Below are 17,778 nucleotides of genomic sequence, written 5' to 3'. Positions count from 1 at the left end.
AATACTTATCAATGTGATTTACATACCATATAATGACCATCTTATTTCTACATCTTGCTGACCACATTCGACCTTCTGTTTCTTTTAGTCAAATTCCCACAAACAAAAGAACAAAAAAGAAGGAAAAAATTCTCCAACAAACCTTTTGACTTTAAAACTCTTTGATAATTGGTAAAGAAAGACACAAAACTTCAACAATTTACCAAACCAAGGGACCAAAAGAGTAGAAAAAAATAATATCAGACCAAATTTACATGTCATATCAGACCAAATTGATTGAGAGTTTGAGACAAAAGTGTGAATACATTTGTCGAAAAAAAAAAGTGAATACATTTTCTTATAGCAGTACTCTATTTCCTTTTCTTTAATTAATGTTGAGTATTGACACATTACACCGAAGACCAACACTGCAGAGGTTGAGAAGGAAAGCATTAAATGCCTCCTTATTCTGTTGAGTTGGCTCTTCAGTTATTAACACAATTTCCCCCTTTTCTTAATTGAATTTTGATTTGTTGTCATATAAAGATTCACGGCACGTTTCCACCATTAGCAGCACAAAACCAGGAGGATACACCTGCTCCCAGTCTCCTCAGTTCAGGAAAACGCTGCCGTTTTCAAGGAACTGTCTGAAAATTCACTCTTTTGAGTTGAACTCCACACTCCTTGTTCTTCCTCTAGGCCACTCTTTTTGGCAAAATAAAATCCGGGTTTTTCTGGGAGTTTCGAATAATTTGAAGAAATGGGGAACAAATTGATTTGTATGGCCAAAAGAAATAGTATTAGAGAAAATAACGTTGGATCAAGAAGCAAGAGAAATGGTGAGAAATCATCTAAGAGGAGGAGTTTAATGGAGGAAGAATTGCTGCACAGGCAAGCTCTTTCGATGGCAATTCAGCAGCATCAGTTGTCTCAGAGGTTTGAAGGTTCCATGTCTAGGCGTATTGGATCCACTAGCTCTCGCCGCCGCAATAACAATTTTTCTGATTCTTTCTCTACATCCACTAAACAGGTACATTTCCCTTTTTTTCCTAAAGAATTTGCTGCTTTACTTTTGTTTTTCACTTTTGTACTGTTACCATATCTGTTCCAAGATTGAATTTTTCTAGGCTATTCTGTATTTTTGTTTTTATTTGTATTTGTGAAGGTGGGGTAGGCAGAGGATAAAATTTAAATGATTGGGGATTTGGGATCTAGGCAGGGAGAGAAAGATTGGATTTTTATTGTTTGGATGATGCTGAGAAGGAAAGTTTTCAATGTGTCTAAAGAGATAATGGATATCATGTAGTTCAATGATAGTGCCAAAAAGTAAGGAGGAAAAGTAGGGGATGAGGGACTTTTTGTCTGGAAAAGTTGAGGAATGGTGAACCCTACCTTTTTGTTTCTTTGGTCTGGGGAGTATTTTGGAAATTGGGAGGTTTTCTGTTTTCTCTTCTTTTTCTTTTTACTTTATGCCAAGCTTCTGCTTTATCTTTCATATGTAAAAGGTTTATCATTTTGCTTAAACATATATCTTGCATTAGATATGCATGGGACTTGTTGATTAAGTAAATTAAAGTTGTATCAATACGTGATAATTGTCCCCGGACCCCCCATTACATCAAAAGTAAATATATTTTTTAGTTGCAATGAAAGAGAAATCATTGTCTTAATTTTGCTCTTGTCACTAGATTTGGTACGAGGCCGTGTAGTTCTTTTTCTTTTCTTTTATATGTTTTCTCTAATTTTGTATTCAGCAGTGCATTTGTTGCTGGGGTTTCTATGGAAGAATTAGCATTAGGGATTACTTGATAGTATATTCATCGTTTTCTTATGGATCTTTATGTAAGCATCAGCTCATTTGTACGGTCAGGATTCAGGATAGTGACGCTTGATCAAATATCACTTGCTGGCATACAGGAATGGCTTTTACATATTAAACCATATCTAAGTGATGGGTACAAGTTTCAGACGAGTTTCTGCAAAAATGAGACCTTGGGTTCAAAACTATGTGGAAAATTCATACAGAAAAGTAAAGAATGACTAAGTTTGAAAGCTGAAGGCCCCTTTTTTTTGTTGGGGGGGGGGGGGGGTGGGGGTTGGTGATAATTTAATGTGGCTCCTGTTAACGTAATTGAGAATACGAGTTTAATTCTTGGGAAAATGGACTGCTTGAAGGATCCCCAACTTGATGCATAGAACTCATATTTCACAGAATGAACTATAACAGGCAAACTAAGTTGGAAATCTGTACCATATCCGGTTTTTGGCTTCATACGATTTGCATTGATTTGCTCTATGCTTGTCTTGAGAGGATATCATTGAATTTCATTAATCCTCAATCTTCAGTTGACTCATCTATTACATCAGATTAGCAACAAGCATAATAAGATTAGATGCCCTTAGGCAAAGATGAACAAGTACTCATTACATAGGCAAATAGAAATAATAGAAAGAACCCTCCTGATATATATAGTATTTCAACCTGTCTAATGTGTTTTAGTTGTATTTTGTATATTTGCATACAAGCAACTAGATTAAAAGCTAATTCCTGGCAAACAAAAATGTACTAGGTGATGTAAATGATTCTTCCTGTATCTCTTTCGTCCTCGAACCCTGCTGTTATCTGCTACAATTAAATGGGTTTGAGGTTGAATCATATCATTGTGAAATCCATTCTTTCAATGCAAAGGACAAAGAGGAAAAAAGAAATATTCTTTGTCCAAATTTTTTTTAAAAAATTGCAATTTCCTGAGAGAGACAGGGCAAGACAATTTCTGTTTATTGAACATTATTCAGATGAGAAAAATGTTACTATAGAATATATGTTTCATGGACCACATGTCATGGATACACCATTATGCATGTATGGACAAATTTTCTGTTACACTGCTAATCCAAAAAAATACCGTGTAGTTACCAGAATTTTTGGAGAATATCAAAACAAAGAAAATTGTTCTGATCCATGGAGAAGGATTTGGAGCTTGGTGTTGGTATAAAACTATTGCTCTGTTGGAAGAGACAGGATTAAATCCTGTTGCGTTAGATCTTACAGGATCTGGCATTGATCTAACTGACACTAAGGATGTTAAATCGCTGGCAGACTACTCAAAACCGTTGGTTGATTATCTGGAAAACCTGCAGGGGGATGAACAGGTAAGGTTTATTTGGAAGATTTCCTCCAAAGTTATTGACTAGAGTATCGCCATCATTTCACCTGGCAACTTACTAATATTTAGTGCAGGCGGTTTTGGTAGGTCATAGTGGTGGTGGTGCTTGCATTTCATATGCCTTGGAGCATTTTCCTGAAAAGGTCTCTAAAGCAGTTTTCCTTTGTGCTACTATGGTTTCAAATGAGCAAAGGCCGTTTGATGTGTTTGCTGAACAGGTAAATGATCATTACCTTAATCCCATTCCATAAGTCTGGTTCACTTTTGTAGATGCTTCCCAGAGAAAAGGGTAAAATAGCACCTCAGGATGTTCCAACTGTTGAAAATGAAGTTTGAGACATTTGAGAGATTGACTAAGATGTCATATTGAGTGCAGAAACTGGCTAAAGAATCACTTTTACTTATTAAGATGATTGGATTTCCCCTTACAACTTGGCCTAGAACTTTGTCAAGATATTTCTTGCATCTATTTTTAGCGGCTCCAAGATATTAGTCTCTTGTTTGGACTTACATCAACAGCAGCATTTACCCAAAAGCCAAATAATAATAGTAAATTTTCCTTGTCAAGGCAATTCATGTTGGAAAGGCTGGCTGGGGGATTTTCCTCTCTTGCGCTGTTATATTATATATTTTTCTGTTCTTATTTGAGATATTTTATGCAGCTTGGCTCTGCAGAACTTTTCATGCAGGAATCCAAGTTTCTGATACATGGGAATGGCAAGGACAAGCCTCCAACTGGATTCATGTTCGAGAAACAGCAAATGCATGGGTTATATTTCAACCAATCTCCAACCAAGGTACTTCAACAATTCCAGTCAAACTGTCAGTCTCTACATCTCAGTTAAATTTGTTCATCACTCATTCTTAGAAGCATTTCGACATTGCGTATTTCACTGCATCAGAATATTCTCTGGAATCAAAATAAAAATATTAATTCCTTGCGGGTGAAAAAATGCACTTGGGTCTTGCCACCTGCCTTATATTTGCATATTCATGAAGAAGTAAATAAGTGAAACCATGGTGCAAAAGTAAAGTTTTAAGTCAGAAGATCATGCAAGGGACCAACGTGCAAAGAATATGAAGATCCTTGTAGTAGATCTTTTGGCTTTTACTTGGTGCATCTTCTATGTATGTAGTGTGAGCATGTGCTTAACGTACTTGATCGATTTCTCTATCTGTTGAAGTTATAATCACGTCTTAGACATGTGAAGTGCACTACCAGTTCTAGGTATTGAACCTTTGATTTAAATGTCCTTTTGATGCTTGTATATGCTAAGTGCTAATGCTCGCTGGTAGACTAGTATCTGTATCCCTCTCAGGCTTTTCTTCTGACAATAGTTAATAGGATATTTGTTAATTTAGACATCTCGAATTGCTATTCTACTGATTTTGCACTGTCCTAACATGCATGATAAGCATGTTAAGTGTCTTCATTCTTTGATTGCATGGTTTTGATTGGTTGTAATATATCGTTAAACCAAGAACTAAAGGAAAAGGAAAAAAGAAAAGTGAAAAGTGGATGAGAAGTAAAGTTCTATAATCTATAATAAAAACGACAGTTCCATAAGAATACTGATGTATCACTTCCAAGTTGTAGATAACTTTGAATTCATACAATAAAGCTATAGTTGTATTCTTTTCTGTGGATATTTACATATTGAGGTAGTTGTGTTGAAGAGCTCTTCATCCCTTGAAAAGAGAATTTTTTTTAGTTTGGGAAACACTGCTAAAAGAACTTTTAACGTTGCTTCAAGATCTGTCTTTGAAACCCTTTTTTACTACTCAATTTCAATAATTTGAAATTAATAAAGAATAACCATCACTAAATTTAGTCCAGGTTTAATGCTAAGCAACACAAAATCAAAAAGTTGCACTATTCATAAGATGAGAAACACAGGCATGCAATTCAATTTTGAGCCCCCAACAAAAAGATATTTTTGACTTTTCAGGATGTTGCTCTGGCCATGGTTTCAATGAGACCCATTCCCCTTGGTCCCATGATGGAGAAACTTTCTCTAACACCTGAAAAGTATGGAACGAGCCGTCGATTTTATATCCAGACATTGGAAGATCATGCACTGTCACCAGATGTCCAAGAAAAGCTTGTGAGAGAAAATCCCCCAGAAGGCGTATTTAAGATTAAAGGCAGTGATCATTGCCCTTTCTTCGCAAAGCCTCAGTCACTGCACAAAATCTTACTTGAGATTGCTCAAATTCCATAGGATCAGCCAATCTTTGACCAGGGGAGTACTTGCTTCATAGAGAGGATAACTTGATTCATGTAACTTGTAAGGCTGTTTGTACATTGGGTAATGCAACTTGTTGTATAATAGGAAATGGTTATCTTTCTTTCTCAAATTTTCTATAGATTTTTGAATTCTGAACTGCTTTTTGTACTATTAAAATTCACTGAAATCCTCCATGAAGCAAACTTACTGTTGAAGAATTCTACAGAGTATATATGAGCTCCTTTACTGCAGATGGAAATGTAGACAGAGAATTATACAAAAAATATTATGACTTAAGAGGCTATATTCCTTCTTATCTTTTTTTTTTTTTGGGTGTAATTTTCTTCTTTGGTTGGAGTGTCATCTTCATAATGTATAATTACTAACCTGTAGGGTTCATTTGCTTTGCAGATGTGAATCATCAATAGTATGCAGTGTCTGTTAGTTAATGGTTATAAAAGCATCCATTGCTGTGCTCAATCAATTTTTTTATGGTTGTGAACCACTAATAGCATGCAATTCTTGTTGGAATTAATTATCAGTATTAAGATTCTTTATATTCTTTTTGGTGCCACAATCAGTATTAAGATGTTATATTAACCTTACCTTCTGGAGTTAATAGAGAATGGAACAGAGTATTATTGTATTAATAGATTAGTGAAGCTTGTAAAGTAGTAAGAGTGTACGAGGATGCTAAGTTTGAGAGTTAGTATGAGGCATTGTAAACTAACGGCGGGGAGAACAAACCTACCTTTGTTGCATTTTACACAAGGTAGTTCCCAATTATTTTTTGAAGTAATTTAACTTGCATGTGCAAGACTCATATATGGGATGGATGAATCTAAATAAATTTCCAAAAAGAGTGATGATTTTTGAAAAGACTTATTGAACAGTGAAAGTGGTAAAATCTCTTTACCAAACATATTTAGTGAATGCGTTCTTCGTTTAAAAAAATGCATTCATGAAGTGCATTTTCTTCAGTTTGCATTACTGGTTGAGAGATATTCATAAAAGTATCACTACAACCTTGCTGGCGGATTGGGTCTATGAAAGTATTTGCCTTCTTATTCATTGAAAACTTGAGCAGAACATGAGCCTTTTAAACAAAGGATCATGCATATCTTACCAACCAATGCCAATAGTGTTCTGCTAGAATTAGTCTTGAGAAGGTAGAGGTGTATGTTTTCAACCCTACTGCACCATTAATCCATCAACTTTTTCACTAATCTGTCCGAAGAAACAGACAAATATTCTTATTGAATGCTTGTTTTATGAAAAAAGAGCCAAGTGTTTGCTTGTTTCATGACAAAGAAGTAAATGCACCACTTTTTAGTACCAATTTCATGGGTGCATGCAAATGCTCCAATTCAGATTTCTCCCCTTTGGCATCATCATCCAAAGAATTCACGTCCGAGCGTCCGTTCTATCATATAATAAAAGTTTACAGAGAGTTTATGTGCTTCGTCAAAAGTTATATCATATCCAAGATCGAGAAACAATTTCAAGTTACCAATTAAACTCACCTCCAATTCAACATAAGCATTTCCTCCATTTTTCAGCAGAATGTCTTCCACAAGCAAGAAGAGTTGCTGAAGTTGATCCAATTTCTTTGTCTCATCTGTCGTCTTGTTATCAAACAGTATTCTTCTGTTTCCACACAATTCAAGCATTGCCTATTATATAGTAAGTTTTTTTTTTTTTTTTTTTTTTTTATAGAGAATTATGTTTTGCAATATTTATTAATCGTGAGCAAGACAACAAACTGCACTTTTAATTTGGCTATCAAACAGGCTGATAGTAGCAAAAATGCCAGTCAAAAAGTCCTCTAGACATTGTTAGTAATTGCAAGTAAATCTATCTCATAAGTTGGCAAGTGACAAACCATAAGTGCAAAAGATTGCAGAAAGTGTCAAAGAGTTGATCCCAAATTTGACTTGGTGCTAAGCAAATTCGCCTATTTTCATTCACCATTATAACAACTTTATTAGGTAACCAATGAACTTATCTCATAGCTACTCCTAAAATTCAGCAAAAAAAGCATATAAATCAATGTTGGAAAACAGATGATTACCAAATGGAAAAAAGCTAAGTCGACTATGACATGAAATTGTCAAGCTTTGTGAGGATTCAGTTTGATTGTATAAAATTTGAAATGCTGTCAAGATAATTGTTCAAATGCGATGCATAAGATACTCTTATTGAAGGTCCACAAATAAAGTTTAACATGTTAGGATTCACAACTAAAAATACTTATAACAACACAAGGAAACCAAGCAGCATAATGTAGAAACATCCAATAGCCTCATAACTAAATCACAGTTAAAGACCTGCACATCATGATACATCTCTTTGAAACACTTAGTGACCAATTCATTAATATAAAATGAAAGAAATCAGATAGCACACTTACTTTTAGAGGTTCTGAACATCCTATATAATTGTCCAGGGTGAGCTCATTTCCGTCAAGTTCATCATCTCCCGTGAAAACCACTATCATATGATCACTTATCTTGCTACCAAAAACTTCTGCAAGGTCTCAATAACAGCTCCTTCACGTCTTAAAAAACCTGCTCTGGTTGAGACGACTACAAGGACGGCATGGATGCCATCCTTGGCCATGCCAAAACATCCGACTATCTCATTCCAAATGACTTCAGGTTCAACCATGATGTCAAACAAACCTGTATCATTTTCAAAAAAAAATTAACCATTCTAATTTTTAAGGGATCCTTTCCTCATTCACAGTTCAATTGTAATCATTAGCATAGCTGGTATGTCTATGACGTTGACAATCTGACCATCTTGCAACACAGTACTCTGTAGCTCAGAAGTTCTTGTCACACTTTGAGAGAGAGACAATGACTTGAAAGCGTTTCTTCCGAGTTCCGAGTTTGCTGTTACCCGTTGCACTCTTTCCCCTACCTGTATGCCCAACCAGAACAAATGTTCGTACCCCATCTGAAGCAAAGCCACACTCCCCATCATAATCAACAGAATTTCCAAAATTTCCACTCATTGTCATAGAAAATCTGTAAGAAAAGCCCACAAGACTTGTTACCACCCCAAGAATTCAATATTTTGGTCAAAATACACATCCAATCACAGAAATCTATAAAGCATGACATTCTGAAATTTATCTAGCAATACAGCCACGTCTTTTTTTGATTAAGAACAAGACCATTACTGATTTCAAGATAAGGGGCTAGGTTAAACAATAAGCAACATCAATGCTCAAGGTCACAAGTTCAAACCAATTAGAAACTAGAAGTAGCACTTTCTACAGAACCAAACCTTTATCTAATCAAATCAGGCAAGGTTCGAAACCCATACTGTTCATTGACCCAGAAAATGAATGGGTCAAAGGTCACTGGTTCAACCGTTGGACTGATCGTTATTAATCCGTGATGTCATAGATATTATTAATAAATATTAAACATCTAAAAAACAAACAAATATTTGTGGAAACTTAAGGCATACTGTTAAATATAATCACTTCAATTCTTATTCTATTATTCTAAGTAGTATATTATTTGTTTGAGACTCAAAAATAGCTTTTATAAGTTAAAGGATTTTAAATAGTATTATTTCATATATTTTTAATTTTTCTAAATTATATGAGTACTAGTTTATATGATAAAGATTGAAACGCTTAAAAGGCATTAACAAAAAAAAAAATGAAATGCATTCAAGATTTTAAAAAAACTAATACAGTCAATTATATGTTATAAATGTTAAATAAGAGTTAATATGTAATTATGGAGGAGAGACAGAAATGAATAGAATAAGACAATAAATGTTATTGCCTAATAATTGGAGATAATTATGCATGGGTAATTGGTCAACTATTAAATTTGGAATGTCACCAATGAAATTAGTTGATCAAATTCAAAGTTGTTGGCTTAATTAAGGTTGGATACTGAATGTTGTCACAAAATAGTTTCGACTCAATTGGTCAGTGGTTGAACTGGACGGTTCAACTGGTTTAAATGTAAATTAATACTAATTGGTTTTTAAATAAACCCATATCGGAAAGAAGACCGGTCAACAGTTCAACTGGTTCAATTAGGCGGTCCGAGTTGGGTTTTAAAACATTGAAACGAATAACAAACTACCCACTCTTGTCCAATTCTGTCAAGATAATATACAAAGCATAATCAACTACAGCCCACATGATTAACAATGCCTATTGAACCATTTTCCACACAATAGATCACTGCATTAAGACGATGGCATCTTGTAATCAGATTTCCACATATAAATTTGTAAGTTTGCAGTAGAAGTGACTTTTGAAGGTATGTCATTATCTACTTTCAACATACACACCTTATCTATATCTACCTTGTATATAAGAAAAAAGTCAATTTACTACATCAACCCATCTTTTTGACAGATGTATTGACTATATTTTTGACAAGTGGCAAATTTTATTTTTAGTTGAATTTTTGATCCATTATTTTCTTCGGTTAGTCAAAAATCATAAATATCACTCCTCTTAATTTTTCTCTTCTTCTTCTTTCTGCCTTTGCCTTCAACCCTCATCTCCCTCTTTTTTATTCATCTTTCCTTTTTCCCCTTCAATTTTTTTCTTTATAATTAATTACACTGCGATTATTTTCTTACTATTTTTTTAGGTGATTATTGTTAATTAAAGAGGTATTTGTTATAAAACTAATGAAATAACAAGATGTGGGATAAAACAAAATAGAGAGAAGCCAATAAAGTATAGAACTATTATTTCTTCTATTCACTCAAAAACGATCAAGAATGCACCTCTATTTATAGATACACTGAGGGGTTATAAATTAATTGTACAGGGAGATCAAACCGTCATCCATATTCTTTTATCTTTGGACGGATTCAATAGAAATAAATAAGCTTAATAAACATAGGAGAGTTTAATGGACATTCACTCCCATTTAATTGTTTCATAACACTCCCCCTTGGATGTCCATTACACAAAGAATATGCCTCGTTAAAACCTTATTAGGAAAAAATCCAGTGGGACCAAAAACCTTAGTGAAGGAAAAAGAGTACACTATTCTTGTGTAATAATTTCTCCCCCCGATGCAAACATTATTTGAGATCTTTTAGCCGATGCATTCCAATATTCTTCACCAGTTTCTCAAATGTAGCAGTCGGCAATGCCTTGGTAAACAAATCTGCCAAATTATTATTTGATCGGATTTGTAACACATCAATCTCACAATTCTTCTGTAAATCATGAGTAAAGAAAAATTTTGGTGAAATGTGTTTTGTCCTATCTCCTTTGATATATTCTCCTTTTAATTGAGCTATACAAACTGCATTATTTTCATATAAAATTGTTGAAGGATTTTCCTTTTCGGAGGATAACCTACAACTCTTCCGGATGTAGTGGGTAATTGATCTTAACCAAACGCATTCTCGACTGGCCTCATGAATTGCTATTATTTCAGCATGATTTGATGAAGTGGCTGACAGGTGCCGAACCTGTGCAATAATAATTACTAAAAAGTCCTAATTACCACCTCAATTAAATAATTATAGAACAAATCCAAGTACTGGAGCAGGGACCCTAGGTGTGCAATGAGTTACTTGATTCACCCTGTTCCCGAAGAGTTTGCTTGATCCGATATACCGGATTTGTCTATAAAAATACTAATTTTGCGTACAATGGCAAGTAGGGTCGATTCCACAGGGAGCAGGTAGGAAATTATTTCTTTCCAAATTAGTAGAACGAAATTGGGGGATTTTCAATGGGAGGCAAATAAAAATAAAATAAAATAAAACAAACAAAATTCAAAACTAACTCACAAAGCACAATTCACTAAAAATAGCAATTAACAAAAGTTCTACCCAAAGGATCAACTGCTCAGGCACGGTCCAATTAAATGCTCATCGATGCAAAGATATTTCATCCATTTTTCACTAGGTTGGTTATAGTTATCAATAAACTCTGACAACCAGTTCTTCCTTACTTTTTCGACAGTCAAGGTACGACCATTGACTGCTTCTCTAACCAGATAACAACCCTAGGCACGACCGTAGGAATTTAATTACCCAATTGCATTAAAGCTAGAAGAACCCAACCCTAACCAATAAACACCCTAAGAGGGTTTATTTAAATTAGATCTTGCGTTTCCCCATCATAAAGCCAATTATGGTGGTTGCCACGGGGTGTTAACTAAATGAACAATTACGGATTCTATTTAATTAACGTGGCAGTAGGCTATTAAATTAAATCAAATACCCGGCCGTTGATATTCAATTAATCAAATACCCATGAACAATTAATTCAGGAAACGCACGAATAGCAATAAATTGGAAGAAATAATGAAGATTTGATTAGATCTCACAGATTTTATGGACCGCGCCCTTGCGTCAACCTTTGGGTAGAGGAGGGAATTAGCCGCTCCTCATCATGTCAAGCTCACGCAATTTAATTGATTTCATCCCCGCAAACATCAAAGAATCTGGATTGGTGAAGTAGCGCAGATAGAAAAAGTGAAAAGTCTCGCTTGACTCTGCATGGGAGTCCGTACTGGATTCCCCAAGTTCAATGCCAAAACCAACGGAAGTTGAATCAATTCGAAAGCGAAAAGCAAAAGAGTCAGACGCAGACGCCAAAAACAAGGGAAAGAAAAGTCTTCTGTGTCTGACCCATTCGGCCGCAGAAGAAACAAAAGAAAAATAAAAGCGTCTGACAAAAATCGCAAATAGGTAAAACTAAGACTAAAAGTAGTGATGCTTTGAATCTTGCTTTTTCCTTTCTTTATAGCCGCCGCAGGGACTCTCAGACGTCTGGCCCAATTCAAAAGCTAGCCTTTTGGAGTTTTTATCCCATGCTTCTCGCGGTTCACGTGGACCGTAGTCCGGCTTTCGGTTTCGTCCACCTTCTAAGGCGTGGCCACGCCCTGAGACGAAAAGTCTTCTGAAAATTTACCCCGCGAGATCATTTTTCATGCCGACCACCTACAATTCACACAAATATCGAATATGAGTGCAATTCCAATTCTTAGCACCGTGAATAGTCAAAATTAGGACAAAATAACGGTGCAAAATGTGCCAAATAACCGCTCTATCAGTGGCAGTTAAGGATTATTTTGTAGAACGCCAAGAAATGGCTGTACCGCCACAAGTAAAGAAATAGCCAGTCTGAGATCGTGCTTTATGTGGGTCAAATAAATATCCAGCATCAGCATAACCAAGTAATTCAGGTTTGGATTTATTTGAATAAAACAAACCAAGATCAATTGTTCCTTGGAGATAGCGAAAACTATGTTTAATACCATTCCAATGTCGTCTTGTAGGTAAGGAACTAAATCTTGCTAATAAATTCACCGCAAATGATATATCAGATCTTGTACAACTAGCAAGATACATTAGTGCACCAATTGCACTGAGATATGGCACTTCAGGATCAAGTATCTCTTCATCTTCCTCTCGTGGTCTAAAAGGATCCTTATTAGGATCTAGTGATCTGACGACTATTGGGGTACTTAATGTATATGATTTATCCATATAAAATCGCTTTAATACCTTCTGGGTATAAGCAGTTTGATGGATAAAAATCCACATTCTAAATGCTCAATTTGCAGACCAGGGTAGAATTTTGTCTTTCCAAAATCTTTGATCTCAAATTCTTTCTTTAAATAGTCGATAGCCTTTTGGATCTCTTCAAAAGTTCCAATCAAATTTAGGTCATCAACATATATAGCAATTATCACAAAATTTGACCCATTTTTCTTGATAAAAACACATGGACATATTGGGTCATTGATATAACCTTCTTTAGTTAAACATTCATTGAGGCGGTTATACCACATATGTCCAGATTGCTTGAACCCATACAAAGACCTTTGTAATTTAATAGAATACACATCTCTAGGATTTGATTTACATGCTTCAGGCATGTTGAATCCTTCAGGGATTCTCATGTAAATATCATTTTCAAGATTTTAATACAAATAAGTAGTGACAACGTCCATCAGATGCATTTCTAGTTTTTCATGCACTGCAAAACTCACAAGATATCTAAATGTGATTGCATCCACTATAAGTGAATACGTTTCATCATAATCAAATCCAGGTTTTTGTGAAAAACCTTGGGTTACAAGTCTTGCTTTATATCTCACAATTTCATTCTTTTCATTCATTTTTCTCACGAATACCCATTTATATCCAACTGGCTTTACACCTTCAAGTGTTTGAACTACAGGTCCAAAAACTTGCCTTTTAACCAGTGAATCTAATTCAGATTTTATCGCATCTTTCCATTTTGACCAGTCATTTCTACGTCGACATTCATCAACCGATGTAGGCTCATGATTCTCGTCCTCTACTATAATATCAAGTGCTACATTATATGCAAAAGTACCATCAACAATTATTTCTCTTCGGTTCCAACTTTTTCTTGTAGTGACAAAATTTATTGAATTTTCTATAATTTCATTCTCTTCAGGAGTTGGCTCTTCGAGAGCAACCTCTTCAGGAGGTTGAATTTTGTCACTAATTATGGATTAATTTGATTCTTTTTTCTTTCTAGGATTTTTGTCTTTGGACCCAAGAGGTCTCCCACGTTTCAGGCGTGCTTTAGATTCATTAGCACTTGTGATTTGTCCTTCAGGGACATTTATTTTAATCAGAGCATTTTCAGCAGGAATATGTGATCTTGTGACTCTTCTGGAGTCACTAAATGCATCCGGCAATTGATTTGCAATATTTTACAAATGTATGATCTTTTGAACTTCTAGTTCACATTCTTTTGTACGAGAATCCAAGAAATCCAATGAAATTTTCTCAAATGATTTCCTTTTTCGGTTGATCTTTTTCCTCCCCCTAATGTCGGGAAATGTGATTCATCAAAATGACAATTTGCAAATCTTGCAGTAAATAAATCATCTGTCAATGACTCAATATACTTAACTATAGAAGGTGATTCATACCCGACATATATTCCCAATCTTTTTTGGGGACCCAATTTACGACGTTGGGGCGGTGCAATTGGAACATAAACTGCACAACCAAATATTCATAAATGTGAAATATTTGGCTCATAACCAAAAGTCAATTGTAGGGGAGAATAAATATGATAACTTGTCGGCCTAATTCTCACAAGTGTTGTTGCATGTAATATTGCATGTCCCCAAGCAGATGAAGGAAGTTTAGACTTCATCAACAATGGTCTAGCAATTAATTGAAACCTTTTAATAAATGACTCGGCTAGACCATTTTATGTGTGCACATAGGCTACAGGATGTTCAACAGTTATTCCAATGGACATGCAATACTCATCAAAAGCATGTGACGAATATTCACCAACATTATCTAGACAAATTTTCTTTATTGGATAATCTGGAAATTGTGCTCGTAACTTAATTATTTGAGCGAGCAATCTTGCAAACGCCAGGTTGCGAGTAGATAATAAACATACATGTGACCATCTAGTTGATACATCAATTAGCACCATAAAACATCGAAATGGTCCACATGGTGGATCTACAGGTCCACATATATCACCATGAATTCGTTCTAGAAATGTAGGCGATTCAGTCCCAACTTTAACTTGTGATGGTCTAATAATTAATTTTTCTTGGGAGCAAGCAACACAGGAGAATTCATTTGCTTTTAATACCTTTTGATTTTTCAATAAGTGGCCATGCGAATTCTCGATTATTCGTCTCATCATTATAGATCCAGGATGTTCGAGACGATCATGCCAAATTATAAAATCATTGGGATGAATAGACTTCTGGTCTACTAGATGATGAATTTCAACTGCACTAATTTGTGCATAATCTAAACCATAAGAAAGTGAAGGTAATTTTTCTAATACACATTTCTTTCCAGAAATGGTATTTGTAATTAATAAAAATTCACCATTTATCTCATTAATTGTTTCGATGTGATATCCATTTTGGCAAATATCTCTAAAACTCAACAAATTTCTTTGAGACTTGGGAGAGAGTGGTGTATTATTTATGACAATTTTAGTTCCTTCAGGGAGAAATAGAATGGCTCTTCCGGAACCTTCAATCAATTTTGCACTACCACTGATGGTATTAACACTTGTCTCTTCTATTTGAAAAATATTTTTTATTTTTCAATATAGTGTGCGTAGTAGCACTATCAATGAGACAAATGTCATCATCATTATTATTTAATCCCAAATATTTGACATCCATTTCTTCTTCAGGAAGAAAATTTCAAACAAAAATAAATATTAATAAAGATGCAAAAATAAATATTAAATAGAAAGAAAATTACATGAAAGATATAAAGTATCATAAAATATCTAAACAATCATAGGGTATTTGTTGACATCTTCAGGATGTTTAAAGAAATTAGTTACATTGAGGTGTGTCATATCAACATCATCCCCATCATTAAAATCATTCTTTTGGTCGATAAAATTTGTCTCGACATTTTTGTCTTTCTTTTTAAAAAATGCTTGATAAAGGTCAACAAGGTGGTCAATCGTACGACAGGTACGGGACCAATGACCTTCCATGCCACACCGATAGCATTTTTCTTCATAAACTTTCTTTTCTCCATTTTTCTGATCATAGTTATTATTCCTCTTTTGGGGAATATTTTATTGTTTGCCACGGTTATAATTTTCACGGGGCACAAATCTACTACGATCACATCCATGGCCTTCTCCACGGCCACTTCTACGATCACGTCCACGACCTCGACTAGAATTTTGAAATTGAGTCGCATTCGCTTCAGGGAATGGACTTGTACCAGTCGGTCGGGGATCATGGTTTTTCAGCAATAATTCATTATTTTGTTCAGCCAAGAGAAGACATACAATGAGTTCAGAATATTTTTTAAATCCCTTCTCTCGATGTTGCTGCTGCAGGAGCATGTTAAAGACATGAAAAGTAGAAAATATTTTTTCCAACATATTTTCATCGGTGATTTTTTCACCACATAATGATAATTGAGAAGTAATTTTGAACATGACTGAATTATATTCGTTGACAGATTTAAAATCTTGTAGCCGTAAGTGAAGCCAATCATATCGGGCTTTTGGAAGAACGACCAACTTCAGGTGGTCGAATCTTTCTTCCAAATCTCTCCAAAGGACAAGAGAATTTTTAACAGTAAGATACTCTATTTTTAATCTTTCATCTAAATGATGACGAAGGAAAATCATAGCTTTGGCACGGTCTTAGTTTGACGATTCATTTTTTTCAACAATAGTATTACCAAGACCCATTGCTTCAAGATGTATTTCAACATCCAATACTCATGATAAATAATTTTTTTCAGAAATATCAAGAGTTACGAATTCTTGTTTTGTAAGGTTAACCATAAGAAATTGAAATAGATTTATAAGTTAGAAATTTACCTCAATATGTAGTCAAAAGTTGTTCGGGAAAATACCCCATTGTTGATTCGATATTGGCAGAATCTCGATAGAGTCTTGTGATTCACAATTGCTCAGAAATAAAGTCTCGTGCTGATAACGTGTTATAAAATTAATGAAATAACAAGATGTGGGATAAAACAAAATAGAGAGATGCCAATAAAGTATAGAACTATTATTTCTTCTATTCACTCAAAAACGATCAAGAATGCACCTCTATTTATAGATACACTAAGGGGTTACAAATTAATTGTATAGGGATATCAAACTGTCATCCATATTCTTTTATCTTTGGACGTATTCAATAGAAATAAATAAGCTTAATAAACATAGGAGAGTTTAATGGACATTCACTCCCATTTAATTGTTTCATAACAGTATTGCAACAATCAACTGATTTTTACTGTCACTTCTTCCTCCATCAATTTAACTCTTTAATCCAATATTTTGCTTTTCCCCTTCTTTTTTTCCTTCATCCAAATTTTTCTCCGCATTTCCTTCTTCCACTCAATCGATGCATCTTTTCCTTTTTCCTCTAAAATTAATTGAATGTATTTTTTTCTTGTACGAGAATGGATGTTTCTTTTCTTCCTTTGTTCAAAAATCATGATTATAATCATCTCTATTTTTTAAGAGAAACATAGGCAATAGATCTTTTGCCACCACTACTCCTACTGTCTGGTATGTTCCTATTTTTTTCCCATTTAACGTTACCAAATATGGATTTAAGTTTTTTTTCGTTAACTGTATTTTATTTAGCCTTTATCATTTTTCTTTTTTTTTTGCCTATTTATCCTATTACCATGGTGCATATTTTTATTTTAGTTTGATATCCTTGATATTCATTAACCTTCCATTATTTTAGTTTTGCAAGCTGAATCTCCTTTTGTGAGGTTTGTTTTAAATCTAAATGCAAAATTTGTATTTTGCAATTATGGTGTTATAGTTCCTTTTCAATGTATAATTGAATCTTGCACTTTTTTTAGTAATTCTTTAGTATTGAATTTTTGTACCCTTTTTATGTATTGAAAAGCCTCCCGTTCGAATTTCT

At 34.5% G+C, this 17,778-nt stretch overlaps 1 protein-coding gene and 1 pseudogene across 1 annotated transcript; one reads left to right on the top strand and one right to left on the bottom strand.

Moving 5' to 3' along the window:
• The first annotated feature begins 397 nt into the window (after positions 1 to 397).
• LOC113710986 (putative methylesterase 12, chloroplastic) lies at positions 398 to 5,592 on the top strand. Its single transcript, XM_027234095.2, has 5 exons — positions 398 to 1,009; positions 2,893 to 3,132; positions 3,221 to 3,364; positions 3,809 to 3,943; positions 5,096 to 5,592. Exons 1-5 carry the CDS (start codon positions 740 to 742, stop codon positions 5,366 to 5,368), a joined length of 1,062 nt encoding a protein of 353 aa, XP_027089896.1. The 5' UTR covers positions 398 to 739; the 3' UTR covers positions 5,369 to 5,592.
• A 973-nt stretch (positions 5,593 to 6,565) lies between these two features.
• LOC113711243 (immune-associated nucleotide-binding protein 9-like) lies at positions 6,566 to 8,390 on the bottom strand (annotated as a pseudogene).
• Positions 8,391 to 17,778: the final 9,388 nt, after the last annotated feature.

Source organism: Coffea arabica, chromosome 10e (genome assembly GCF_036785885.1).
Source record: "Coffea arabica cultivar ET-39 chromosome 10e, Coffea Arabica ET-39 HiFi, whole genome shotgun sequence".
In the NCBI taxonomy this organism is placed as follows: domain Eukaryota; kingdom Viridiplantae; phylum Streptophyta; class Magnoliopsida; order Gentianales; family Rubiaceae; genus Coffea; species Coffea arabica.
This window is presented reverse-complemented; position numbering and strand designations above follow the sequence as displayed.

What these genes read in the sequence shown, in the direction of transcription:
- LOC113710986 (XM_027234095.2), top strand. Translation starts at nt 740, where the DNA reads ATGGGGAACAAATTGATTTGTATGGCCAAAAGAAATAGTATTAGAGAA. An exon ending in TCTCTACATCCACTAAACAG is followed by an intron (nt 1,010 to 2,892) that starts GTACATTTCCCT and finishes AATACCGTGTAG; the next exon opens with TTACCAGAATTTTTGGAGAA. An exon ending in TTGATGTGTTTGCTGAACAG is followed by an intron (nt 3,365 to 3,808) that starts GTAAATGATCAT and finishes TATTTTATGCAG; the next exon opens with CTTGGCTCTGCAGAACTTTT.